This window comes from Oratosquilla oratoria, chromosome 4 (genome assembly GCF_046742065.1).
Source record: "Oratosquilla oratoria isolate Oo_2021 chromosome 4, ASM4674206v1, whole genome shotgun sequence".
NCBI classification, from domain to species: domain Eukaryota; kingdom Metazoa; phylum Arthropoda; class Malacostraca; order Stomatopoda; family Squillidae; genus Oratosquilla; species Oratosquilla oratoria.
Window position 1 is genome coordinate 76,757,369 of NC_134780.1, and position 27,329 is coordinate 76,784,697.

A 27,329-nucleotide genomic window follows, 5' to 3' on the forward strand; every position below is an offset into this window, starting at 1 on the left:
CCTTTATATATTGGTACTATGTTTGCTCTTTTCCAATCTTCTGGAACTTTTCCTTCTTTCAATGAACTGCTAATTAGACTATGTATTTTGTCTGTTAGTTCATTCCTGCATTCTTTCAAAATCCAGTTTGCCATTTCATCTGGTGTATGCGATTTTCTGACATCGAGATTACTCAAGTGATTCATTATTTCATTCCTTGTTACATCTATCTCTTTCATAGGGGGGACTTTCTCCTCCCATTCGATATCTCTAGGTTGTATGTTCTCCCTCGTAAACACCGATTTAAAATACTTGTTCATAATTTCTGCCATTTCTATTTCCTCTGTGTATTCAACTCCTCCTTGTCGTAGTTTCTCTAATTCTTGTTTGTTTTTCAGTTTGTTCTTTACAAATCTGTAAAATAGTTTTGATCGATCTTTACATTTGTCTATGATATTTTTTTCGTATTTTCTCTTTTCTTGCTTTTGTCTTGGAACATACTTTTCCACTCCTTTTTTTTATATATAATTTTTGTCAAAATATTACATTTCTCTTCTACTGTTGTTTTTTCCTTGTGTATTCTTTCCCAGTCTGTTTTTTTTTTAAAGAATTATCTTATTTTAACAAAAAAAAAAAAAAAATGCATACATCTATCTTCTCTTTCTATATTGTTCGTTTTTTCATATATTTTTCCTCATTTAGTTCCAGTTCAACCAATATGTGGTCACTTTTACTTATTGGTGTCTTATATTCAATCTTGTCCACTATTTCAGGTTCTGATGTGATTATTAGGTCCAGTCTCGATGTTTCTTCCTCATTTCTATACCTAGTATTCTCTTGTATCCATTGCGTCATTGTATGTTCTACAATCATATCAAGTAGTACATTTCCCCATAGGTCGTCTCCACCCTTCACTGTCATCTCTTCCCAGCAGATTCCTTTACAATTAAAGTCACCCATTGTAATTATTCTTCCTCCATCTTCCATTATCTTATTTAGTGTTATCCTTGTGTCTTCTAACATATTTTTGTGTTCTTTCTCTTCCCACGAAGCCGTTTTAGGAGGCACATAATTTACTACAAACTTCCTGCTCTTCCCATCCCTGTCCTCCACTTCCATCATAATCATCCCTATTCTATTCTTTCCATGTGACATTCCTCACATTTATATCCTTCTTGGTCAGGAACATAACTCCACCCCATTGTTTTACCTCTCTGCTTCTAGTCCAATAATTATATGCACCATGTCCTACACTGTTGGGTGGTAGTGGACCTTTCAATTTTGTCTCTATTCCCATTATGTCTTTTTTTTTTCTTCAGGTAATCATTCAGTTCGTTCAAGCCTGTTATTAAGCTTGAATTTTCTGCTACTTCCATCGTGTTTTCTATTTCCCTTCTGTTTTTCTCTGCTATGAACCATTTCCTCACTTTCATATTCGCTACTCTCCAATAGAATTTATCTTTTTCTGACTCTGTTCTTTTCTTGTTTTTCCCCTTAGCTTCTAGTCTTTTTGTTTTCTCATCCTCTCTTTTAATTTCTTTTTATCCATACCTGTTTATATTGATCACTGCTAGTTTCCCTGTTTTTGCTAAGGTATTCTCTGCTATAGTTTGTGACCTGAATTTAACCTTAATTGGTCTGGTCTTATCTGTATTGTATTTCCCTAGTCTATATATTTCTTCTATTTGTTTCTCTGTTTCTGGTTCATCTTCTTGAACTACTTCTAATATCTTATCTACTTTTTCCTTTTCCTCCTTTATTCTTGTAGTCCTATTTGGATTATACTTCTCTTCCATCCCTAATATAATTATACATTTCTTTTTATCCGCTAAGCCTTTTACTATATTCTCTTTCTCCCTCATCACTTTAATAACTGTGTCCTTGGTTTGTTCTTTCATCTGCTGATTCACTATATCTCTAAATTCCATTTTATTGTTCTCTTGTACTTTTTTCCCACTTACCTCTTTTGCTATGGACTCTTTATCCTCTTTATTCCTCTTTAATTCCTCATTCTCATCCTTTACTTCTCTTAACTGTCTTTTTAATTCTTCTATTTCTTTTGTTAGGTTTTGATTCTCCTTTAGTTCTTCCATTTTATCAACTCTTTGGGCAACTAATGTTAATTGGTTAAACCTAACCTCCCATGCTTCGTTAATTTTTTTTTTCTTTTTTTTTTTTAGTTTTTCCTCTAGATTTACTAGTTGGGGAGGTTGTCACATCCTCCCTCATTAAATCCATAAAAACAGTTATCTTCTCTTTCCATTGATCTGCTATTATATATATTTCTGCTTTTGACACTTCTGCTTCCTTGTTATTCCTCGTCTGTGTGTTCTGCACCCCTTTTGTTTACACCCCTTCTAACATCCGGGACCCGTTCGTCCCCTTCCTCATTTCCTTCCATTTTCCTCAGTAATCCCTTTCTTTTACATTTTTTCTTCACCTTCCCACTACACCACGGGCTTTCCCCTTCCCTATTAATACAACAAAGATACTCCCTCGTTGTTGAGATCGATGAAACTTTAATTTTCCTGGAGTTCCAAACTTCGTTGTCACTTCGACCGACGTGTGTGTGTGTGTGTTTGTTTGTGTGTGTGTGTGTGTGTGTGTATTTACCTAGTTGTATTTACCTAGTTGTATTTTACGGGAAGGGGAGCTATGCTCGTGAGGTCCCGTCTTCATATCTCATTTTATCTAAACTATTTTTAAATTCATGTATTGTTTTTGCACACACCACTTTCTCATCTAACTTGTTCCAACTGTCTATTACTCTGTGAGGAAAGCTGTTCTTTTTCAAATCTCTTCTATAGCTGTCTTTTTTTATTTTCTTTCCGTGTCCTCTTGTATTTCTGTCATCCCATTTTATCAGATTCTCTCTATCAGTAATTTCTATGCCTTTCATGATTCTGTAAATAGCTATCAAATCTCCTCTCTCTCTCTTCTTTGCTCTAGTGTCTGTAGTTTAAGTTTTTGTAGTCTCTCTTCATATGATAGTTTTGAGAGTGTTGGTGCCAGTTTTGTGATTGCTCTTTGTATTCTTTCAAGTTTTTTTTATACATTTTTTTGTACTTGGTGACCATATCGTTGCTGCATATTCCAATCTTGGTCTTATCAGGGTGATTAGGATTTTCCTCACCATTTCTTCATCCAGGTATGTAAATGCCACTTTGATTGTTCTTATTAAATTATAAGTTTCTCCAAAAATCTTATTTATATGTTTCTCAGGTGACATATTATTCATAACAATGACTCCCAGGTCCTTCTCATTTTCTACTCTTTTTATTCCTTCTTCTCCCAAATTATATGATCCTGTTATTCTGTTTTTGCTTTTTCCAAATTCCATTATACTACACTTTTTTGTATTGAACTCCATCTCCCACTTCCTACTCCATTCTTGTACTTTATTTAGATCTCTCTGTAGTGATTCACAATCTTCTTCAGTTTTCACTCTTTTCATTAGTTTTGCATCATCTGCAAAGAAGCTCATATAGCTTTCAATTCCTTCATCCATATCATTAATGTATATAGCAAACATTATTGGGGCCAGAACTGTTCCCTGCGGGACACCGCTTATTACTTCATTCCATTTTGAGTGCTGATCTCTTATCACTACTCTCATTTTTCTTTCTTGCAAAAAGTCTTCCATCCAATTTAGCAATTTACCTTGTATTCCTCCTTCATATTCTAATTTCTTAAGCAACTTCTTATGTGGTACTTTGTCAAAAGCTTTTTTTAGGTCTAGAAATGCACAATCAGCCCATCCATCTCTTTCCTGTATTATATCTATTAGTCTTGAATAGAAACATATTAAATTGGTGACGCATGATCGTCCTTGTCTGAATCCAAATTGCCTTGGATTTAGTACGTTGTTTTTTTCCAAGTATTTTACCCATCTACTTTTGATAATTCTTTCACAAATTTTTGCTATTGTACTTGTTAGAGAGACTGGTCTATAGTTGGTAGGTTCTTCTTTATTTCCTCCTTTATATATAGGTACTATATTTGCTTTTTTCCAATCTTCTGGAACTTTTCCTTCTTTCAAGGAACTGCTTATTATGCTATGTATTTTGTCTGCCAGTTCATTCCTGCATTCTTTCAGAATCCAGTTTGCTATTTCATCTGGCCCATGCGATTTTCTGACATCAAAATTACCCAAGTGTGTCAATATTTCATTCTTTGTTACTTCTATTTCTTCCATAGGGGGGACTTTTTCTTTCCACTCAATCTCTTCAGGTTGTATATTTTCCCTTGTAAACACTGATTTAAAATGTTTGTTCATAATTTCTGCCATTTCCATTTCCTCAGTGTATTCAACTCCTCCTTGTCTTAATTTCTCCAAGTCTTGTTTGTTTTTCAGTTTATTGTTTACAAATCTGTAGAATAGTTTTGGTTGATCTTTACACTTTTCTATAACATCTTTTTCATATTTTCTCTTTTCCTCTCTGCACTTTTGTACATATTCATTTCTATAACCAGTATATATTTTCCATTTTTCAGGTCTTCTGTCTTTTTTCCATCTGGTCCAGGCTTTGTCTCTTTTGTCTTTTAACTCCCTACAGCTTTTGTTGTACCAGCATTTTACATATTCTTTTTCTTGTTTTTGTCTTGGGACATACTTTTCCACTCCTTTTTTGTAAATTTTTGTCAAAATATTCCATTTCTCTTCCACTGATGTTTCTTCTTTGTATATTTCTTCCCAGTTTTCTTGTTGGAAGAATTCTCTTATTTTATCAAAGTTTGTTTTTTCATACATCATTCTTCCTTTTCTATATTGTTCATTTCTTTTGATATATTTTTCTTCATTAAGTTCCAGTTCAACCAATATGTGGTCACTTTTACCTATTGGTGTTTTATATTCAATCTTGTCCACTATTCTAGGTTCAGATGTAATTATTAAGTCTAGCCTCGATGGTTCTTCTTCATTTCTATACCTAGTGTTCTCTTGTATCCATTGTGTCATTGAATGGTCAATAATCATCTCAAGTAGAGCATTTCCCCATGAGTCATCACCACTCTTTACTGTCATTTCTTCCCAGCAGATTTCTTTGCAATTAAAGTCACCCATCATAACTATTCTTCCTCCGTCTTCCATTATTTTAGTTAATGCTATCTTTGTGTCCTCTAACATACTTTTATATTCACTCTCCTCCCATGAGGCTGTTTTCGGAGGCACATAATTGATCACAAATTTTCTGCTCTTCTTATCTCTGTCTTCCACTTCTATCATAATCATCTCTACTGTATTCTTTCCATATGTGACACCTTTCACGTTTATATCCTTCTTAGTCAGGAACATAACTCCACCCCCTTGCTTTTTCTCTCTGTTTCTAATCCAATAATTGTATGCATCATGTCCTACACTGTTGGGTGGTAGTGGGCCTTTTAATTTTGTTTCTACAATTCCCATTATGTCCGGTTCTTTTTCCTTCAAATAATCATTCAGCTCATTCAATCCTGTTATTAATCCATCTATATTTGTGTAAGACACTCTTAGTTTTCTGCCACTTCCATTGTGTTCTCTGTTTCCCTTATGTTTTTCTTTAGTATGTCGAACTTCCTTAGTTTTCATGTTCACTACTCTCCAATAGAATCTCTCTTTCTCTGACTCCGTTCTGTTCTCGTTTTTTGCCTTAGCTTCCAGTCTTTTCTGCTTTTCTTCCTCTCTTTCCTCTTTATTCATTTCTCTTTTTATCCATATCTTTTTGTATTGTTCACTTGTTGCTAGTTTCCCTGTTTTGGATAAGATATTCTCTGCCGTTGTTTGTGACTTGAATTTAATCTTAATTGGTCTGGTCTTGTCTGTGCTATACTTTCCGAGTCTAAATTTCTCTTCGATTTGTTTCATAATTTCTGGTTCATCTTCCTGAACTGATTCTAGTAATTGGCTTACTTTTTCATTTTCCTCTTTGATTCTTGTGGTTCTATCTGTGTTGTGTTTCTCTTCCATTCCTAATATAATTATACATTTCTTCTTGTCTGCTAAATCCCTTACTATATTCTCCTTTTGTCTCATCACTTTAATAACTGAGTCTTCAGTATGTTCTTTCAATTGCTGTTTGACTATGTCAGTGAATGAAACCTTATTTCCTTCTTGGGTTTTCTTCCAATTTTTACTTTCTTTAGCTATCGTTTCTCTGTTTTCTTTACTATTCTTCTTCAATTCCTCATTCTCCACCTTTACCTCTCTTAACTGTCTTTTTAGGTCTTCTATTTCATCAGTTAAGTTTTTATTCGCCTTTTCCAGTTCTTCCAATCTTTCAACCCTTTGTAAAATGGTGTTCATATGACCTAACCTACTCTCCAAGTCCTCGATCACCTTATCAACCTTCTTCTCTAGTCTTGTCAGTCGGGGGGGGGGTTGTGTCCCCCCCACTCTTTAAATCCCTTGAAAATATTCTCATCACTTTCTACTGTATTGTTCCTATCTATACTTCTAATCTTTACATTCTTATTAGACATTCCGTCGTCCTCCAGCTCGTCTTGTGGTCGTTTGTTTACTTTACGGCGGTCTGTTTGGACCAAGTCCTCTACTTCCTCATTACCTTCCATTTTCCCAGCAATCCCTCCCCTTCTCCTCTTTCCTTACTTTCCCACTACCCCACGAGCAATTTCCCCCCACCCTGTAAATACAAAAAGGCACTTCTCTTTGCGTTGGGATCCACAATCTTCACTTTTCTTCAGAACGTTCTTCAAGCCGTCCGTTCGTTGAAAGTGTGTGTGTGTGTGTGTGTGTGTGTGTGAAGATTTGGATTCTGGGATCAATGTCGAAAGGGGAAGCATAAACACCAAACTCAGTAGTGTCCGCTGCTGGAACTAGGAAAGGTAACCTGCGCCGCCGAAGCTGCCCAGGTTCCTTCCCTGTCCCGTGGCGACGTGTACCAGGTAATCCACTCTCACTTACTCATTCACATGTGTTCATCTACTAACATAAGTGTGTATATCTAATGAGAAAATAACATTTATTATTTTGTTTGTGTGAATTAGTTTCCGGGTATTAAATTTGTACCCATCTTGGAAGAGGTCCTCTGTCAGTGCATGCTGAGTTTCCTCTCTGCCTTTGACCTGATTAACATAATCAAATAAATAAAAAAATAGATTTATATACAAATGCGACCAAAAGTATTAGCCACGTTACGTTTACACACATTTACAAATACAACCTTATATACACACAGGCGTACACTCCACATGTACTCACGCAAGAAATTTAATAAGTTGGTTACACACTATGAGTTGTGCTACGTCGCGTTCCTTATGCCTAGATAGATCAGGTTCACTTCAATGCTCCTGTTGAGGCTGTCCTCTTTTATCGTCCAGGCTTCTAGGAATAATCTTCTTTTATTTATTCACTCACTTAATTATTTATTTTTTTGAGTCACCTTTGTGTATGACTTTCGCACTTTCCTAGTCTATGTTGTGTTGGTGTTCGGCGACGTGTTTGTAAATTGCCGAGGTTGTATCTTTGCGTCTAACTGCCAGTCTGTGTTCTTCTACCCTGGTAGCGAGTTTCTTTTATATTTCTCGCAATCCAAGCAGCCAAGGCGGTACGCCACGCCCGCCTGCTATGTGGGTGCTTTCGTGTCCTTAACCCTGGTTAGGTTGTGTTGCGTGATTTGTGTGCTACCTTTAAACCTTCTTGTCCCGGAGTAAATTGGCCGTTACCTCTGATGCACCTTTAATGTAGGAGATTGTGAAAGAAGGGAGGAAAGAGGGTTAGGGAGTTCTTGTCCCTTACTTGGTTAGGTCCAAACTGAACTGAACTGATTTTACATGTGGCTGAAGTCGTGTGTGTGTGTGTGTGTGTGTGTGTGTGTATGTATATATATATATATGTATATATATATATATATATATATATATATGTGTGTGTGTGTGTGTGTGTGTGTGTGTGTGTATGTATATATATATATATATATATATATATATATATATATATATATATATATATATATATATATATATATATATATATATATAACGCATGGGCAAGCACCCATGGTGCGCAATTATCCCTAATTGCATTATATTGGGTCACCCTCGGGTCACGCAAGCAAGGCAGGTATGCGCGTCAGGTCGCGACCACGTGGTCATTATAATGCGCGCCCTTCTGATGCATGTTATGAGGTTGTACAATTCTCCCCTTAAAGTTGTCTTGGCTTCAGAGGGCGTCGAGGTAGGCCGGTTTCGGGAACAACGATCCGAGGACCATCTCCGCTAGAGACACGTTGAAGTCGCCTCAGATGTCTTAGTGAGCGGTGGGGTAGTGATATTTAGCGTCGATGGTAGCGGCCGTGGCTAGTTGTGGTGCTGTTTGCAGGGGCGTCGAAGTAGGCCGGTTTTGGGAGCAATGATCCGAGAGCCATCTCCCCTGGAAGTATGTTGAGGTTGTCCCAGATGGCTTAGTGAGCGGTGGAAATAGGGATATCTAGTGTCGATGGCAGCGGCCGTGGTTGGCTGTGATGCGGTTTGCTGAGGCGTCGAGATAGGCTGGTTTCGGAAACAATCCTAGGGCTATCTCCGCTGGAGATATATTGAGGTTGTCCCAGATGGCTCGGTAAGCAGTGGACGTAGAGATGTCCTTCGTGAGCAACAATCTGAGGGTCATCTCCACTGGAGACACGTTGAGGTAGGCTGGTTTCGGGAAAAACGACCCGAGAACCATCTCCGCTGAAGACACGTTGACCAATAACTTGTAATGAGTGGGAAAGTCACCACCTAGGAGGGGCATCCTCACGTCTACCATGATGAAGTTTCACGAGTCGTGGCGACTCCCGAAGGTAAAATGCAGGCGTTTGTATCAGTAAGTAGCGATGGTGATGCTGTTGGCGGCAACGAGACTCATGTCGACGTCCTTGGGGATCTAGCGTTATGCTGCGGACGCAGGAAAGATGGAACGGAAAGCGCCGGTGTCGATGCTGACGAGGGAACGACGTTTGGAGAGGCTACATTAGTCGGAGCCTGTTGATGCTTCTGCTGGTTCCGTCAGCTTTGGGTGGTAGGCGGGCAATGGACAGCCTCTATAGATATGTTGTGATTGGTTAATGTCCTCCAGTGGCTATTGGGAGAATCGGGGCAGTAGTGGGGGTGACAGCAATGGGAGACTGGTTCAAGGTCACTCCCGGGTCACCAAACTGAACTGATTTTACATGTGGCCGAAGCCGTGGGCAAGCATCTGTGGAGCGTAATTATTCCTAATTACATTGGACTGGATCAGCCTCGGGTCATTCAGAAGAAGAAGGTGTGAGCACCAGGTTGCGGCCACATGTTTCTTTTGCATTCGGCCGGCGGGTTTCCTAAGTAGTTAACCTACATGCCGTGTTATGGTACCACAAATCTTTTCATATGTTTTAAGTGTTAGTATTAATTGGACAAGTTCGATCTTCTTTTGTTTGGTTGTAATTAAATCCACGTGTAAATCCTGAGTGTTGTTTGTACTCCCTTCAAACACGAATGCACCAAAATTTATGCAGTGATATCAACTTGTAGTCAGGTTTTCTGACAGGCAGGCTACTGTCTGATTCATATTGCAGAACCCTTGCGATGGTACAGAGAGCACCATCTATCTGGACATTGATAAAGAGTGGTTTTATATCTAAGGTTACCAGTTTCTTCCCATTAATGTTAACAATCATTAGCCTCTGGATCAAAATATGAGCTCTTCCAATGAATCTCAATGTACTGGATAATTGTTTAAGCAGATATTTTGCGGTCCACAAGGGAATTGGGAGATAGGGTTGATGAAAGAGTGTTGGGATGGTTTGAACACATGGAAAGAATGAGTGAAGAAAGACTAGTAAAAGAGGTGTGGAAGGCAGAGGTAGAAGTAGTGAACATGAAGGGGCGACCTAGGATGAGATGGATGGATGGGGTAAAAGGGGCATTGGGAAAAGGGGGGGATGTCTGTTGAGGAAGGACAGGAGAGAACAGAAGATACAGGTGAATGGAGAATGGTTGTGTATGGATGATGTGATGCATGAGGGGGAGTGGGTGGGGATGGGGGGTGAGGGAGTATGTATGAGAAATAACTTGACACAGCCCGAAGGAATTTTTCCCCGTCTTCTCCATTTTTGCACGAGTGGGTGGAGAGGGGGGTCGCCAATTTAATGAAGTGGCCTTGCTGTGGATGTGCTGTATCTTGCAACACTGCTTCTGACCCAGGGCAGTGGACAAGATGCAGGGATGACCCATCATCCAGGAGGTGCCAAGATAAGAGGGAGGGAAGAGGGTGGAGGGAGGTGGAGTGTGTAGGGGATGGAATGGGTGGGAGTGGTTTCTATGCCTTTGTTTTTTGGCTACCTCCCTTGTAAGGGGGAAAAAGTCTTTGGTATATGTATGTATGTACAAGGATAGAGGCACAGGTAAACTACGGTCTGGAACAGCAGCAATATGTAGTGTATTTCCGATCCCATCCATAATTGGTCTCATTCACCTCTGATTTATGTAACTTTAGCAGACTTTTCATATACGGAGGTTTCAAGGTATTGTCCAACAAATAAAACAATTTCTTACCTTCCCTAATTTAATCTAAAGTCTGGAGTGCCTTAACTTTGAATACTTAGGCCTTTTTCAACAAAGCCTTCAGGTTTCTCCTCATATGTTGTTCTATCACTTATGAACCTCATCATTTCCTCTATACCACCACTTTCCTTAGGTATCTTCTCAGTATCAAATGTACAACCATGTGGTATGATTGACTATGTGGTATCTATCAGAAGGAGTATGCATTGTATTGACCATGTACATGGAGAATAGTTGTATATGGATGATGCTGTGATGCATGGAAGGTTGCGGGTGGGGGATAGGGGGGAATTTAACGAGTATGTGTGAATGATATTTTGACACAGCCCAAAGGGATTTCTCTTTTTCTGCATGAGAGGCTGGAGAGGGAGTTCCCCAATTAAATGAAGTGGTCTGGCTGTGGATGTGCTGTCTTGCTGTATTGCTTCTGACCCAGGGCAGTGGGCAAGATGCAAGGATTACCCATCATCAAAGAGAAACCAAGGTAAGAGGGATGGAGGGATATTGAATGGGAGTGGAGTATGTGGGGATGAAATAGGTGGGAGTGGATTTATGCCTTTTGACTTTGGCTACCTCCCTTGTAAGGGGGAAAATCCATTGGTACATGTATGAACAAATATATATGCAGACAAGAAATTCCTTCAGGTAACATCACATCCCCCACTTACAATCACTCTCCACTCACCTATCTTTTGCCCTCTCCCTTTCCTGCTTAATAGACATTCCTCTTCCTTCCACTGTCCCATTCACCTCTGTCTCAGTCTCCCACTCCAGCTGTCTCTGCCTTCCATACTCCTTTTTTCTAAACTTTCTACACCCATTATTTCTATATACCCAAATCATCCCAGTATTCTTTTATGAACCCTGTTAGCTCTCTTTGCCTAACCTCTATATTTCTCTATCCATCCTCATACCTCCACCATACTAGTTAACATTTCATTTCAAACATGTTGAAGCTCTTCCTTTGTGCCTCCTTAGAATTATAGATCTTTATCCTAGCACAACCACTCCCTCATATAGTCTCTGTTCATCCCCAGATACTTTTTGTAACACTTTTATCACCACAGGTATTTACTTGCTTCCCTTTCTCTATAATTCGCTTCCCCCTAACTCCTCTCTGCTACATATGACCCTAAATGTCTGAAGCTTACATGTATACCAAAGCCTTTTCCACATTGTGAGGGAAGTGGATGAATCAATGCATATAACTGAAACATATCCATCACCTTGAGGATGTCTGCACACATCATTTTGCATCCTGATTTGGGAATATCTTGTCCTTGGAATTAGTTACATAACATACTTATGCTACACTAGGACAGGATTTTTTTTTCCGACCCTTCTTTGCTTACAGATACATACATACATATACCAAGGGGATTTTCTCCATTGCAAAGAAGGTAGTAAAGTCAAAGGCATAAATCCACTCCCACCCATTTCCTCCCCACATACTCCATCCCTCTCCTTTTTTCTTGGCTCCTCCTGGATGATGGGTCATCCCTGCATCTTACCCACTACCCTGGGTCACAAATAATGCAGCAAGACAGCACATCCACAGCAAGGCTACTTCATCTTGTCAACAACAAACCCCCCCCCCCCATCTCTGTCCCCTCATGCAGAAAAAGAGAAGACGGGAAAAAAATCCTTTCGGGCTGCATCAAAATATCATTTACACATATTCCTTATCACCACCCTACTCCCATGCATCACAGCATCATCCTTACACAACCATTCTCCATTCAATGCTATCTTCGGTCTTCCTTCTTCAACAGATATTTCCCTCTTTCCCAATACCACTTTTACCCCATCCATCCATCTCATCCTTGGTCACCCACTTATGTTCACTCCATTGACCTCTACTTTCCACACTTCTTTTACTAACATTTCCTCACTTGTTCTTTCAATGTATCCAAACCATTTCAATACTCTTTCATCAATCCTATCTCCCAACTCCTTCACCTCATTTCTCACTCTATCCAGCCTAGTAACCCCTTCGTACAATCTCCTCTAGTATCCATTCCCAAATGTCTATTTCTCATTACACTTTTTAATCCTCCAAGGCATTTACTTGCTTCTCTCAATCTACAGTCTACCTCCACTCCTCCCTTTCCCACCACATTCAACCCCCAAGTGTCTAAAGCTATCCACTTCCTCCAGTCTCTCTCCCTTAATACATACATATTTCAAAGGCTTTTCCCCCTTTACAAGGGAGGTAGCCAAAAAACAAAGACATAAAATACATTCGCACTCATTCCACCCCTATATACTCCACTTCCATCCACCCCTTCCCTCCTCCTGGATGACAGGTCATCGCTGCATCTCACCCAGTGCCCTGGGTCAGAGGCAGTGTCGCAAGACACAGCACATCTACAGCAAGGATGCTTCCTTTAATTGGCATCCCCCTCTCTTTATTCCTTCATGCAGAAAAAGAGGAGACAGAGAAATCCCTTTGGGCTGCATCAAATTATTTTTCACACATAATTCCTCACTCCCCCATCCCCCACCCACTCCCTTCCATGCATCACAGCATCATCCATACACCATTCTCCATTCACCCCTATCTTCTGTCTTCATACATCATTCCTCAACAGACACTCCCCTCTTTCCCAATGCCCCTTTTACCCCATCCATCCATCTCATCCTTGGTTTTTGTGGAAATTGTCCCTTAATACTCTTAGAAATATTTTTGTCAATTTAGAATTACCTTTCCTCTTCTATTCATGTACATGCCATGATGGCTTTCTATAAGGAAAAATGAACATAATTTTTCTTTTTGTATTGTTTAATATAGGTATTAAAAGGTGTACAAACTTATAACTACTTACACCAATTACAGTGAGACTTAGCGCACATAACAAAGTATGTTGGACACAATTGCACTCTTGGTTTCCAACCACTGGCACTCGAGACAACAACGTTGTGACAAACCAAATGGCAAGTGGCAACCCACAATGAGATGCAAAGACACCATTTACATTTTTAAGTTCCTTCTTTACCTCCTGATGAGGCAAGGTAACTTAGAATACTGTCTACCAAGTTTACATTTCTATGAGGGTTTGGCTTTCCATAAGAGGTTAATTGTAACACTGCAACTGATCAAAAAGCAGCAACTCATTAATGCAATCAGTCGCAACTTTACCGTAGCTTTGTCAAATACAACTTACCCTTCTTTTCAGTACCGTAAAATAAACTTTTATCTATAATGCCCTGAATATCTCACTACCCGACAAGTCTCATTCATGTCTATTATTCCCAGCCGCCAGCATGAAACAAGATGCTTTTGATCAGTTGCACTGCACTTGCACAGCGGAATGGAAATTGCAAATAAACTCTTCATCTCAGATCTAAAGATACATTCAGATATAAAACAACTCTCCTTCCCCGGTCCATGCCTCCAATAAAACATAATATTAGTTCTCTGTATCAAAATCAAATTCAACAACTTATTCAACTCCTAATGCATGTATCTGTTATACCAAAAACATAATATAAAATTATAGTCTTTTCATCTGAATTCCTTACATGATAAATTTATCTTAAAGAAACTTATATACTGTACAAAAAATTAAATTAAAACCTTTTGAAGGTTTGTACATTTTCAGTTTTGAGAATTCTCGTATTAATGACTGAGGGGAAATATGAATGAGGGTATAGGGTGAAGACTCAACAATGATGAGTCCGTGATATTTAGTTGTGCTCTATAGATATGGATTGCTTATGGTGCATCATGGATGGTCATGGAACAGGTATTCAAGAGGTAATGCCAAAATATAAGAAAACTGGAAAAAAACTCATAAAATTTTTAAATATTCTTAGAAAAATGGGACACTTGGTGACTGCCACCCATAAAACAGAAATCTAACTCTATAAATTAAAAAAGAGTGAAAGGGAAAGAGAAAGAGAGAAAGAGAGAGAATGAGTGGGAGTTGGGTGGGAGACTCAAATATGAACAGAAGCCAAGCAATTCAGTTGTATTGCATTGATGGTGGCAGTAACTCATTTACGTTACGGAAACAAAAACAAAAGAACAAAATATACAATGATATGATTGCCTTAAGTGGAAGACAGGCAGATGGACAAATAGACTGACAGACAAGGAATTGAATCTTAATGGCATCACATCTATGAACTTTCTGGTAAAGAAATTAATCTATTAAACAAACAGGCATTATTTCCCTCCCTTAAATCCTCTCTCAATACCTGGTCCATTCCTACTGACGTATCTTAAACTGCTCACGTTCCATCACTCCTGGTCTAACCTTTTTTTCTTTTTACACATGGCTGCAACTGCTCTTCTTATTTAACCAGTGTCTTTTATAACTGCAAATATCTGACTCAACAGCGTCAAGACTAGTTTCTAAGAGCTGACATCTTGTGTCAGGAATGCAAAATTAAAAAAATTATCATACATGAACTCTTCTTATTCACATTTGTTCTATTCCAATAGTATAATACTTTCAGTATTTTCAGTCAATGTGGAACAAAAGTATAGAATATCGACATAATATACATTTTTAAATAAAAGGCAGAAGCAGCAACAATGAAGATAATAGTACTTGTCTAAAATAGAACATTATAGCATCAATTGATACATATGACATCACTTAAAATAACATGATGGGAAAAGGGGGTATTTCTAAAATCACTTGGCACCAAAAAATTTAAAGAAAGGAAATGGAGGGGAAAAAAAAAAAAAAAAAAAAAAAAAAAAAAAAATTGTGGGGGATGGTATGACAAGCTAAGACAGGTATGCTGGCATGATAAATGGGGTATGTGCTCTGCCTATAGGGGTCATAAGATCTTGGCAATACCCAAGGTGTCTTTCATCATGTATTCTCGTAAGGCCCAGAGAGCATTGACCACACTGCCATGATTTCCCGCTCCATTGGCCAGCCAGTGTGCGGGGAGGCGGCTGGAGTCATTGATCACTGTATTTTCTGGAGTGGCCATCAAATGCTTTTCCCAATTATTCACGAAGGGCTTATCCAGGTTTTCAATGTACCTGTGGGAGAGAATTATAGTATTATTCATAAATTTCATGTGATGTACATATGGCTATTATGTATCTCTTGATAAGTAACAATTTCATAAGCTTTACCTTTAAGAAGGGTATGGGAAGAGGAGGAAGAGGAAATAGAAAGCAAATCATACTGAAGCCTTTGATAAATACATTAAATCGAAGATAAGAGCGAACAAGGGTGGTGGACAGGAATGAAATGGGTGGGAGTGTCTGTGTGCCTTGACTTGGCTACCTTCCTTACATGGGGAAAGAAGCCCTTGATACATGGATAGTATATAATCAATAACTATAATTTCAAATACTATGACAACTGATGACAATGATTTGGTTTAATGTCACAAACTCCACCCTATCGGGAGGCTAGGATGGTTCTCCTTACAGTGGACTTTGTAGCGTGGAATTTAATGAACCCTGCCCTTGGTTCAACCTGCCCCAAGCAGGGTTCGAACCGCCATCATCTCGACCTTCACTGCAAGTAATGACGCCCTAACCCGCTCGGCCAGCGAGCATCCTATGATAATCAACATCAGTAAAGAAATCCTTAACCCCTTGAGTACTAGATGTGACACCTGCGTGTCACGGCTGAGTGCACCCGCCAGGAACCGAGCGTGCTCCCCGTGACACGCATGTGTCACAGTTATAAGCTGTGTGTATTGAGGGCTCTCAAGGCCTCAGTTTCTGGGTTATTTCTAGCCACGTGGTGGCAAGTGTCTTTGTTTACAAACAAGGCTCCAGCCATTCGTGGGACGGTTTGAAATGTTTGTTTACGTAAGGTTGACGGGTCGGTAACGAAGGGGTTAATCCTGACATTGGGAGACGCTGGTCATTTATTATGTTTTAAAATAAAAAGCAATGTGAAGGAGTATTCCATACAAAAACCACCTCAAGTATGAGGTAGGTCACTTAAAAAAGGCATGTGCCTACCCTCCACCCAGCCCACACCCATTTGTTTTCCTCATTATCTTAGTGAAGAAGAAGAAGAAGAAGAAGATTATTCATTCTTCTCCACTACAGTGACCTTCATAGCATACATTTCATAATCTGCCAAACTAAACAGCATGAGGCATGGAGATTGGAGACACTTTTCTCTTTCTTTCTCCTCCTGCTTTCATGAAGATATTGAGGAAATGGAACCCCCAAAGGCATAACATCTCAAAAGAATCATCTGCCTATCCACCATCAAGAGCAGCATGCACTGTCACATCTCCACCCACAGAGACACTCATGAAGGCCCAGTGCTTGGTCTCCGCAAAAGGTCCAAAGTCAGTTCTTCCAGTCCTCCAATGTCCTTCCATCCTCCTACACTCACTTAAACTTGTTTATTTTAGCTCCTTGTGGATGAAAAGTTATCCTTATCTCTCAATTGGGTCAGAAGCAATGCAGCAAGACACAGCACCTCCACAGCAAGGCCTGAGAGCCAGCTCTAGTTCATCACCAATTCATTGGGTTACATTTACATCAAGTGAATCATGTCACATTGAGTTATGTCATGTCATCTGATGTGATTCATTTTAACACATCTCTATTTACAGTGACTGCATCAACCTGAGCCAAGTCACTCTTACCTTTGGATGGCAGAAAGTTGGGAATAAATCTAAAAGGAGAGATAGGCTGGAAGAAGTGGACAGCTTTAGGTATTTTGGGGTTGCACAAAGCCCATGCAGTATCATAGACGCTACTTGAAGTGTTATATCCATGTTCCCTCACTCCACCCGTCTCCTCTGTATAAAAGATATGTTTTTTCCCTTGACTTTGTATTCCGCTGAAGAGGATCACAGCCAATGATCAAAATGTACGGAAATCGTTACTTCCTTTCTTATCTTAATCCAATCAACAGTGGGTCTTTAGTGTGTATATATATGTGTGTGTGTGTGTGTGTATATATATATATATATATATATATATATATATATATAAAATGTAATTATGATGCCTAAATTGACAAAAATCATACACGAGTACTTACTTGATATATGCCTCTGAATGGAGAAGTCTCTGAGTCTTGGGTGGAACTGAAACAAATATGGGTTCTGCATTCTTTGCCATCCCCTGTGCTGCTGCTGCTGCAGATCCTCCTGCTTCAGATCCTACTCCACTTGCACTGTTGCTATTAATGGCTGTTGCTCCTGAAAGACAAAATTTCACACCATTTAAAAAGAAGCAATGATCACTGCTACCTCAAATTTTATGTGTACATATACCCCATTACAAGGGGGCTGGCCCAGTCAAGGCATACATAAATATACAAAACATACAACCCATACAAAAATCCATTCCTTGTCCATCTCATCTTAGCACCTCATGTATGAAGGTTTATCTCTGCTTCTCTATCACACTGCTTGCACAAGAGGCAATGTAGCAGGACACAGGAAGGCCTGACAGCCCTTACCACTTCACTACTTGGCCACCACCCTCATCTACTTGAAAATTATCTGGAGCAGACAAGAATTTCCCCTTCAGACCACATTATTTTCTTCTCTACAACCATTCTCCTCTATCTTTTGCACTCTCCACTTTGCTTGACTGTATCTGGAGCCCCATCTATCCATATCAATCTTACACTTCCTCTCAAGTTCTATTCATTGACTTCTGCTCTCCACACTTTTTGCTCATCTTTCCTTACTCATTATTTCCATATACCTAAACCACTTCAGCAATCTTTAAATAACTCCATCTGCCAACTCTCTTTCCACCCCTGCTGGCTCTTCCTTTATAAATTAATTCCCAGATACCAATTTCCCAAGACTTTTCATACCACCCCTTCCCTTCAAGGCATTTACTTCATTCCCTTACTCTAGAATTCATCTCCACCTCCACTCCTCCATTCCCTGCTACATGGGACCTCAAATACATCAAAGCTCCACTTCTTCTAGCCTCTCACCCTTTAAACTCATGTTCATCACTTTACTTTTACTTATAACTATCTCCTATTACATACCCTCCAAAACTCTGCTGCTAATTGTTTTAGGCAATCTTCCAACTTTGCAGTGTCATCTACAAGTAACTATTACACTCACTTTCCACTTCCCTCCACTCTACCACCTCGTTCGTATACACACTGAACAACATTGGTGCTGTTACACATCCCTGATGCAACCCCACTTTTTCAAAATACTCATGCATAATAAAAAGAAAGAAAAATAGATAATGGAGGAGAGATTAAGAGAGAAGAAAGAGAGGGAGGGAGGGAGGGAGAGAGAGAGAGACAGAGAGACAGAGAGAGAGAGAGACAGGGAGAGAGAGGAGGTAGAGAGATAGAGAGGAGGGAAACTCAGTGCAATATGTTCTTGTTTGGTGTTACAATGAGTGTCCTAGTTGCTAAATAAAGAATAATAAGAAAATCAAGAAGAACTTTTAATTGTTATTAATGATCTATACACCTGCTTGAGCTGCTCCTGGGCAATTCTATTCAACTGAGGAGCTCATATGCAGTGAAAAGGTTGAAAATCAAGTGAGCCTGTCAAGATGGGTTTTATTTGCAAAGAGGATGTAAGGGGGGTGGGAAATAATGTACAAGATTAATGGATATATGGAAGATGAAGTTTTTAAACTAAAAAGGAAATGGGTAGTGTACAGGAGGGCACAGGATCACATAGCAAGTGTTCATATAAGTAAACTCAAAAGTGGGGCAGAAAATAGAAGCAAGAAGAATTTGCTGAAGAAAGAATCTTGAGAGGAGCATCAAGGAACACAGCAGAACATAAAATATTATTATGTTATAACAGTCCACATCGCAATACCATTCTCATGTGAAATGGGATGCTCCTGATACATATCTGTAATTTTTAATTTTCTATCCATGCCTACCAACCAAAATAAAACAGAAAATACAATGGGGTCCCTATATACGACCACAATCCATTCCAATGCCCCATCCATAATAATCACACACCAAATTGTTTGTTATGCAAACTGAGGCAGGTTCCATACCAAGCCCCGCCTAAACACTAGATAAATGCACATAGAAAATATATAACCAACCCCTTATAAGGAGGAAAGGGCCTTTTGGCATATGTACAGATGTATGTGTATTTACATTCTACATACAAAAAGGTCTTTTCCCCTTTACAAGGGAAGTAGCTAGCCAAGACATTCACCCACCCTTCACCTATTCATCTTCCCTTTATCTTAACTACTTGTGAATAAGGGCCATCCCTTATGTGTGCACAAATTAGATATAAAATATAAACTGCTCATAATTCATAGTTTGAGTTTCAGCTTGTTATACAAATTTGAATTTCCTCAGAAAAATATTCATTATTCAATTTATTTGTGTATGGGGACCCAACTTTAATTTGAAAAAAAAAAAAAAAAAAAAAAAAAAAAACATATATATGTGTATATATATATATATATATATAGATATATATACAGTATATGGGGACCCAACTAATTTGGAGAAAAAAAAAAAAAAAAAAAAAAAAAAAAAAAAAAATATATATATATATATATATATATATATATATACTGTATATATATATATATATAATAATAATAAATAAATGGTCTATCACAATGCTGCCAATAGCACTTTAGTTATGACTCACTATCTTTAATACAATCATGCTTGCTATCAGTTTCATTCAAACATGTCTAACAACTCTTTTTCGCACTTAAAACTAACCCTACTACTGATGCATATACCACACATCTGTGTAACCTACCTGCTCGACTACTATACAGCTGTGTGGGTTGGCTGTGATGCTGAATAACCCCAGGGTAAGGTGACATGCCAGGCCCAGTAGAGAAAGGACTTCCTCTGCCCTGTACCATTGCTGTAACACAAAATCAAGCCCATGCAACAGTCATGCAATGCCATGCAAATGACACAAGAGGCAACCTATGTACCAGCAATTGTATATTAGATTTATGTTGGAAAGCTCACATGGTTATGGTATAAGCTGTTTAAAAAAATTGCCCCGACACAGTTGTGAAGAAAAACTATACATATACGTGCACACATCATACATTTCCAGGGTAGTAAAAGTCATGTCACAATATATTCTAGTAAGTATTAAGTGGTTAAGGTGGCACTGTATCTGGGCTGTGTTATGATGCAATGGTTGTTCAATGTGAACATGGATGGGGTGGTACATACATACTAACAGCTCTTTCCCCCTTACAAGGGAGGTAGCCAAAGGCATAAATCCACTCCCACCCACTTCAACCTCACACACTCCACTCCCATTCACCACTCCTCCCTTCCTCTTTTCTTGGCTCCTCCTGGATGACAGGTCATCCCTACATCTTTCCCACTGCCCTGGGTCAGCAGCGATGTAAAAAGACAGCACATCCACAGCAAGGCAGCTTCATTTAATTGGAGACCCCTCTCACTGTCCCCTCATCCAGAAAAAGTGAAGATGGGGGAGAAATCTCAGTGGGCTGTGTCAAAATACCATTCACATATACTGTCTCCACCATCCCCATCCCCTACCCACTCCCTTCCATGCATCACATCATCATCCATATACAATCATTCTCAACTCACCCCTATCTTCTGTCTTCTCCCTTCCTTCCTCAACAGACATTCCCCTTCCTCCCAATGCTCCTCTTACACTATCCATCCCATCCTTGGTCAGCCCCTTATGTTCACTCCCTCCACCTCTGCCTTCCATGCCTCTTTTACTAATCTTTCTTCACTCATTCTTTCCATGTGTCCAAACCACCCCAATACTCTTTCATCAACCCTATCTCCCAACTCCCCTCCACCCCTGCTCTCCTCTTCACCTCCTTGTCTCTCACTCTATCCAGCCTAGCATCCCCTACCATACTTATCAGGCATTTCATCTCAAACACATTTAAACTCTTCCTCTCTTCTGTTCCAGGTTTCTGCCCCATACAGTGCTGTCAGCACAATTACTCCTTCATACAATCTCCTCTTAGCATCCATTCTCAATTGTCTATTTATTATTACACTTTTTAATCCCCCAAGGCATTTACTTGCTTCTCTCAATCTACATTCTACTTCCACCTCCATGCCTCCCTTTCCCAAGTATCTAAAGCTATCTACTTCCTCCAGTCTCTCCCTTAATAATCACCTCCAATTTGCTGCCATTATCTTTCCCTTCCCTACACATCTCATTACTCTACTTTTACCCACATTTATCTTCAACTTCCTTCTTTCGCACACTCTCCCAAACTCTGTCACTAACTTCCTCAATCCTCTGACCTTGCTACAAGTGCAGAAACATGGAACATAAGAGAGGAAGAGAGGAGTTTATATGTGTTTGAGATCAGGTGCCTGAGAAGTATGGTAGGCTGGATAGAGTGAGAAATGAGGAGGTGAGGAGAGTGGGGTTGGAAAAGGAGTTGGGAGATAGGGTTGATAAAATAGTATTGGGATGGTCTGGACACATGGAAAGAATGAGTGAAGAAAAATTAGTAAAAGAGGTGTGGAAGGCAGAGGTGGAAGGAGTGAACATGAGGGGGCGACCAAGGATGAGATGGATGGATGGAGTAAAAAGTGGCACTGGGAAAGAGGGGAATGTCTGTTGAGGAAGGAAGGGAGAAGACAGAAGATAGGGATGAATGGAGAATAGTTGTATATGGATGATGCTGTGATGCATGAAAGGGAGGGGCTGTGGGAGTATGTGAAAAATAAATTGACATAGCCCAAAGGGATTTCTCCCCATCTCTTTTTCTACGTGAGGGGACAGAGAGGGTGGTGTCGCAAATTTAATGAAGTGGCCTTGCTGTGGATGTGCTGTGTCTTGTGACACTGCTTCAGACCCAGGGCAGTGGGCAAGATGCAGGCATGACCCATCATCCATGAGAAGCTAAGAAGGAAGGAGGGGGGTGATGGGAGTGAAGTATGTGGGGATAGAATGGGTGGAAGTGGATTTTATGCCTTTGTTTTTTGGTTACCTCTCTTGTGTGGCTTAGTGCTATGAGGTGCCCTGGCATTCGACAAGAGCAGGGCACCGTAGGATTGCACCGTAGTGTTGTAGCGTGCCCCTACTACCAGACACTTTCCAGTACAGGGACTCTTTGTCACGGGCACAAGGTCCTCATTGATATACATGTACGACAGGGCATCGTCTTCTTTCTGTGTAAGGTGAATGACGTTGCCCCAACATCAGTCTATAGCAGTCTGTTCTACTGTGCGCATGTAGCTCTTCTGTACGCTCAGGTCATGATAAAGATTTCAAACATTGTCCCCTGCATTTCTGTTGCATTCATAACACCTTGTTCGGGGGAAAAAGGATTTGTTATATGGTACCACTTCAAACTTATCCTTTTGCTGGGTACAATCTCAGCTGCTGGAGATGGGTTACCCCCACCACTTCATCATATGATGACTTCCCACCCTTCCCTTTTTCATTCACTCAAAATAACATAAAATACAGGTGAAAATAAATCTCTTTGGGCTATGCCTTCTATTCACAATTTACCTCCATTCATTCTTATCTTTTATAGTCATTAGTATGTAAGCAGCAAGCTAAAATGTAATGTATGTATTATAATTATTAACTCTTGTCCTACCTAGTGTTTAAATTTTACATCTCATCTTCCTTATATAATACTGACAATGTCTTCGACTTTGTGTGTCTCGTGCTTTCAGTTATTATAGGAAATATGGTTAGCCCTATTATATTTAAAGGAGATGGAGTTGGAATTCTGATGCATTATGTACAAACTTCACAGTCCCACACAGGGGTGTTACTAGTCCTTAAAATATTAACAACATAAAGGATAAGCACACAGCATATGTACTACTTTGCATAAATGTATGGTAAATCACATCTAGAAACTAAAACAATGTATTTCTTTTCAATTTGTTCTATTAATTGAAGATACCAAGCTGTTTTTTTATCTCTGCCCCTAACATCCATCATCTGCAAAAAAATTGTCACCAGCGCCATCTTCTGTTGATGATGTAGTGCAGTATATTGTTGACTATGGCGACCTCAATACAAGCGGAATATTTTTCAATGATAATGAAAATTCTTCTACTTTAAGTGATGGTAAAATTCAGAATTGGTTGACGTCACTGGGGATGAACTTGAGAATTAGGAGATCATGCCTAGGTTGTGAGGGTATATGTTAGAGCCCATATACAGAGACATTAGTGATGGGAATTACTCAGGTTCAAATGATGACCAAAACAAAGGGGAAAAACAATGAGATGTTGGCCAAATGGATGCACAAGATGTCCACAACTTTTTGGTTCATATCTTTTATTGTCTTTGATGTCCAAGGCTCTTTATTCAGTCTGGCAGAACCTCATGATTTGGCAAAACTTGGATAATAGTGAGCTTAGCAACTGTGTTTGTTTACATTCTTCTTGTAGTGGTCCATAAATCATGTAGAAGCCTAGGTCTAACACCATACATGAATATTATGAAGCTATGACACCAGGGTTGGGTCCAAATACATATACTTGTACTTGCAGTTTAAAATTTCAATGGTACTTTTAGGTCTACTTGTACTTAGGTCCAAAGCACGTAAAAAATACCAAATACATTCAAGTACAGATAAGTACATTGTATCTAATCAAAAGTTATATTATATATATAGATTCTAGTGAACTTTGTGATGATACTATTAGGTAAATGCACTAATCTGTTATTCTTATTTATGTGGCATTACACGATCAACATGGTGACCACCATTTCCAACTTTTATAGCAGACGACTGATTTAGGTGAAATAAAAATTTAGACATAATAAAAAAGTTGATTAGGAAAATTTGAGTTTGAAAATTGTGATGTGCTTATCCTTTAAGCAGTCAAAACTCATACATGGGGGGGGGGGATGAGGAAGGGGAGGAGGAGGAGGAGTACGAGGAGGAGGGGAGGAGGAGGAGGAGGAGGAGGAGGAGGAAGGGGAGGAGGAAGAAGGGGAGGAGGAGGAGGAAGGGGAGGAGGAGGAGGAAGGGGAGGAGGAGGAGGAAGGGGAGGAGGAGGAGGAAGGGGAGGAGGAGGAGGAAGGGGAGGAGGAGGAGGAAGGGGAGGAGGAGGAGGAAGGGGAGGAGGAGGAGGAAGGGGAGGAGGAGGAGGAAGGGGAGGAGAGGGACAGGAAGGAAAGATGAATGAATACCAACTACTAGCAATCTAAACATTCAGTTCTGAAAGTATTTCCAGATGCCTAATCTTGCACTGACATCGACTGATTTGTACACAGACATACACAGAATGACAGAATTGAATAGACACCAAGGAAAATGCATTTCTGCTCTTATTTAATGCTTAATGTTATTCAAATTTACCTAATATGCTATATTTACTTAGATTTATGTTTCAGATTACATACAAGATTAAACAAGGATGCTACGAACCAAAGGAGCAGTAGACCTATCTGAATTTCAGCAAGGTTGCATTGTGGGTTGACATGAAGGTGGACTTAGTCAACACAAAATATTGGAAAATCTGTCAATACTCTTTTCCACTGTTAATAGAGTGATTGTGCAATTCACCAGAAAGGGCAAGAAGGGCACAAAACCTCATTCAGGTTGTCCTGGGCTCTAAGAAAGAACCTTGCGTCTTGTCAAAAGAAATGTTGAAGAGGATCCATGTTGCAAGGCCTCTGACATAACAGCACAAGCTATTTGTACAATACACCAAAGAGGGCAAGAAGGGCACAAAACCTCATTCAGGTTGTCCCAGGCCCTCGGAAAGAAACTGGCATCTTGTCAAAAGCAATGTCGAAAAGGATCCACGTTGCAAGGCCTCTGACATAGAAGTACAAGTTAATGTCAGTCCCAGAACAGTTGTCAGGTATCTCCACAAGCTGTTTTACTATGGCAGAGTTGCAAGAAGGAAACCACTCCTTTGTCCAGCCAATATCAAACACAGAAAGGATTGGGCTGTTGAGATGAAGGAGAGACCTGTGGCCTTTTGGAGCACTGTCATTTTCTCTGATGAGTCACGATTCACATTATTTTCTGATAGTGGAAGAGTGTGGGTCTGGAGACTGTAGTCAAGAGTTTGACCTCAAAAGACGCCAATAATGAAACATGGGGGCATTTCAATAATGATGTGGGGTGCAATTTAGAGTGATGGTCGATCAGAGCTTGTGGAGTGTCAAGGAAACATCAATTCAGGCAAATGTTTCTATATTAAAGGAAGGACTCATTCCAATATTCTCCAGTGGTAGAATGAGTAAAAATGTCTTCCTATTTATGGAAGATGGAGCTCCTTGTCACACTGCTCAAGCACACAAAATTGGTTGAGCCAAAATGGGATCAGGAAACTTCCATGGCCAAGTCAGTCCCCAGATAGGAACCCTACTGAACACCTCTGAGGCATATTAGACCGACACCTTCGCAAAAAGAACAGGAAGCCATTTTCAAAGCCTGAACTCTTAGGATTACTATAGGAAACATGGCAAGAAATCTCTCAAGATGATATTCGTGAATTAATCACTAGAATGCCTAGAAGGGTCCTCGCATTGAAAAAAGCAAAGAGGATGTTAACCAAGTTTTATTCACATTGTGACCATTTATAAGAACTTTAATTGTATCAATTGCGTGTTTAATAAATTACACGATTTCTCTTGGTGTCTATTTAATTCCGTTATGTCTGTGTAGATAAACGAAAGTAATGATGCAACTGCAAAACAAACATCGAGCAGGGAAAAAAAATCTCACCTGCAACACCCTTACTTGAAACACTAGAGTATGGTGAACCTGGTGCTTGGCAGGCTGTCGCAGGGGAAGGTACGGCATTTTGGGGTGACAACAGAGATCGGCGACTGGACGGAACAAAATTCCTGAAAGGAAATAGAGATGAAAATAAACACACAGATTCATAAGAACATAGAAAGGAGACTACAAGAAACCATAAGGCATACACTTGGCAGTTCAATGTCCATTGCCGTCTATCATCCCTATCCTTCAGTTATCTAATCATCTCTTAAAACTGTTAGTTTTAGCACTCATTACATGGTTGCAAGTTCATTCCATTTGTTATCCATTCCGTTGGTCAACCAGTTCTTGATTATTTCCTCCTTAACCCCAATCCTACCCTGTCTTATCATGATGACCTTGCCTGAATTGCCCTTATTATAGCCCTTTACCCACTTGAATACCTCTATAAGATTGCTCCAAACTCTTTGTCTTTCTAGGGAATTAAGTTAAGGTGCCAAAGCCTGTCTTGCTATGGTAAACAAGCCCTTGTATTATTTTGGTGATTCTCCTTTGTACCAATTCTAGTGAATTATCCATTCTATGGGATAGAGTCCAAAACTGTACCGCATAGCCAAGGATGGGTCTATTATTTTGGTGATTCTCCTCTATACTGATTCTAGTGAATTATCCATTCTATAGGATAGAGTCCAAAACTGTGCCACATAGTCAAGGATGGGTCTATCTCCAGATAGAGTTTAATAACTACATCTGCACTTTTGTTTCACCTTCATCCACATTAACCCCTTCCATACGGTGCCGCACACGTAGGCGTCATGGACTTAGATCTCGGTGGCAGCAGCCAATGCCAGCCGTACGACGTGTCGTAATAATACTCGCATCATAAAATATAGTCACCGCTTATATCGATCGTTCTCTCTTCACCCGTGAATTTTGATAACCATAGAAAATGCGATTACAAAAGAATTAGAAAGAATGTCATTATGGAGGGGCGACTACAATAAATATAATCAAGACGCCGATATGGCAGCCTCGCGAATACACTCGCTCCCCATGACGCCTACGTGTGCGGCACCGTATGGAAGGGGTTAACCTTGAAGAAATCTTTCAGTCCACCACATGCTTTCCTATCTCTTCACTTACTAGTATAGCCACCCCTTCTCTCTTCACTCCTAACACCCTTCTAACTACTCTCCCAAACTCAAACTGGCACCCCCTTTCAACTTCGTTT

At 39.7% G+C, this 27,329-nt stretch overlaps 1 protein-coding gene across 6 annotated transcripts in view; it reads right to left on the reverse strand.

Annotated features, from left to right (window-relative positions):
- Positions 1-13,258: 13,258 nt before the first annotated feature.
- Positions 13,259-27,329, reverse strand: part of polybromo (protein) — an 86,496-nt gene continuing 72,425 nt past the window's right edge. For 2 of the 6 annotated variants that reach the window (XM_076184411.1, XM_076184409.1), the window contains 4 exons: positions 26,102-26,223; positions 20,179-20,289; positions 17,481-17,640; positions 13,259-15,496 (listed from right to left, as the gene is read on the reverse strand). In XM_076184411.1, the coding sequence (XP_076040526.1) occupies positions 15,286-15,496; positions 17,481-17,640; positions 20,179-20,289; positions 26,102-26,223 (604 nt within the window). In that variant the 3' untranslated portion in view covers positions 13,259-15,285. The remainder of the gene's footprint in view (positions 15,497-17,480; positions 17,641-20,178; positions 20,290-26,101; positions 26,224-27,329) is intronic. The other 4 variants (XM_076184410.1, XM_076184416.1, XM_076184413.1 and 1 more) reach the window with 3 other exon arrangements.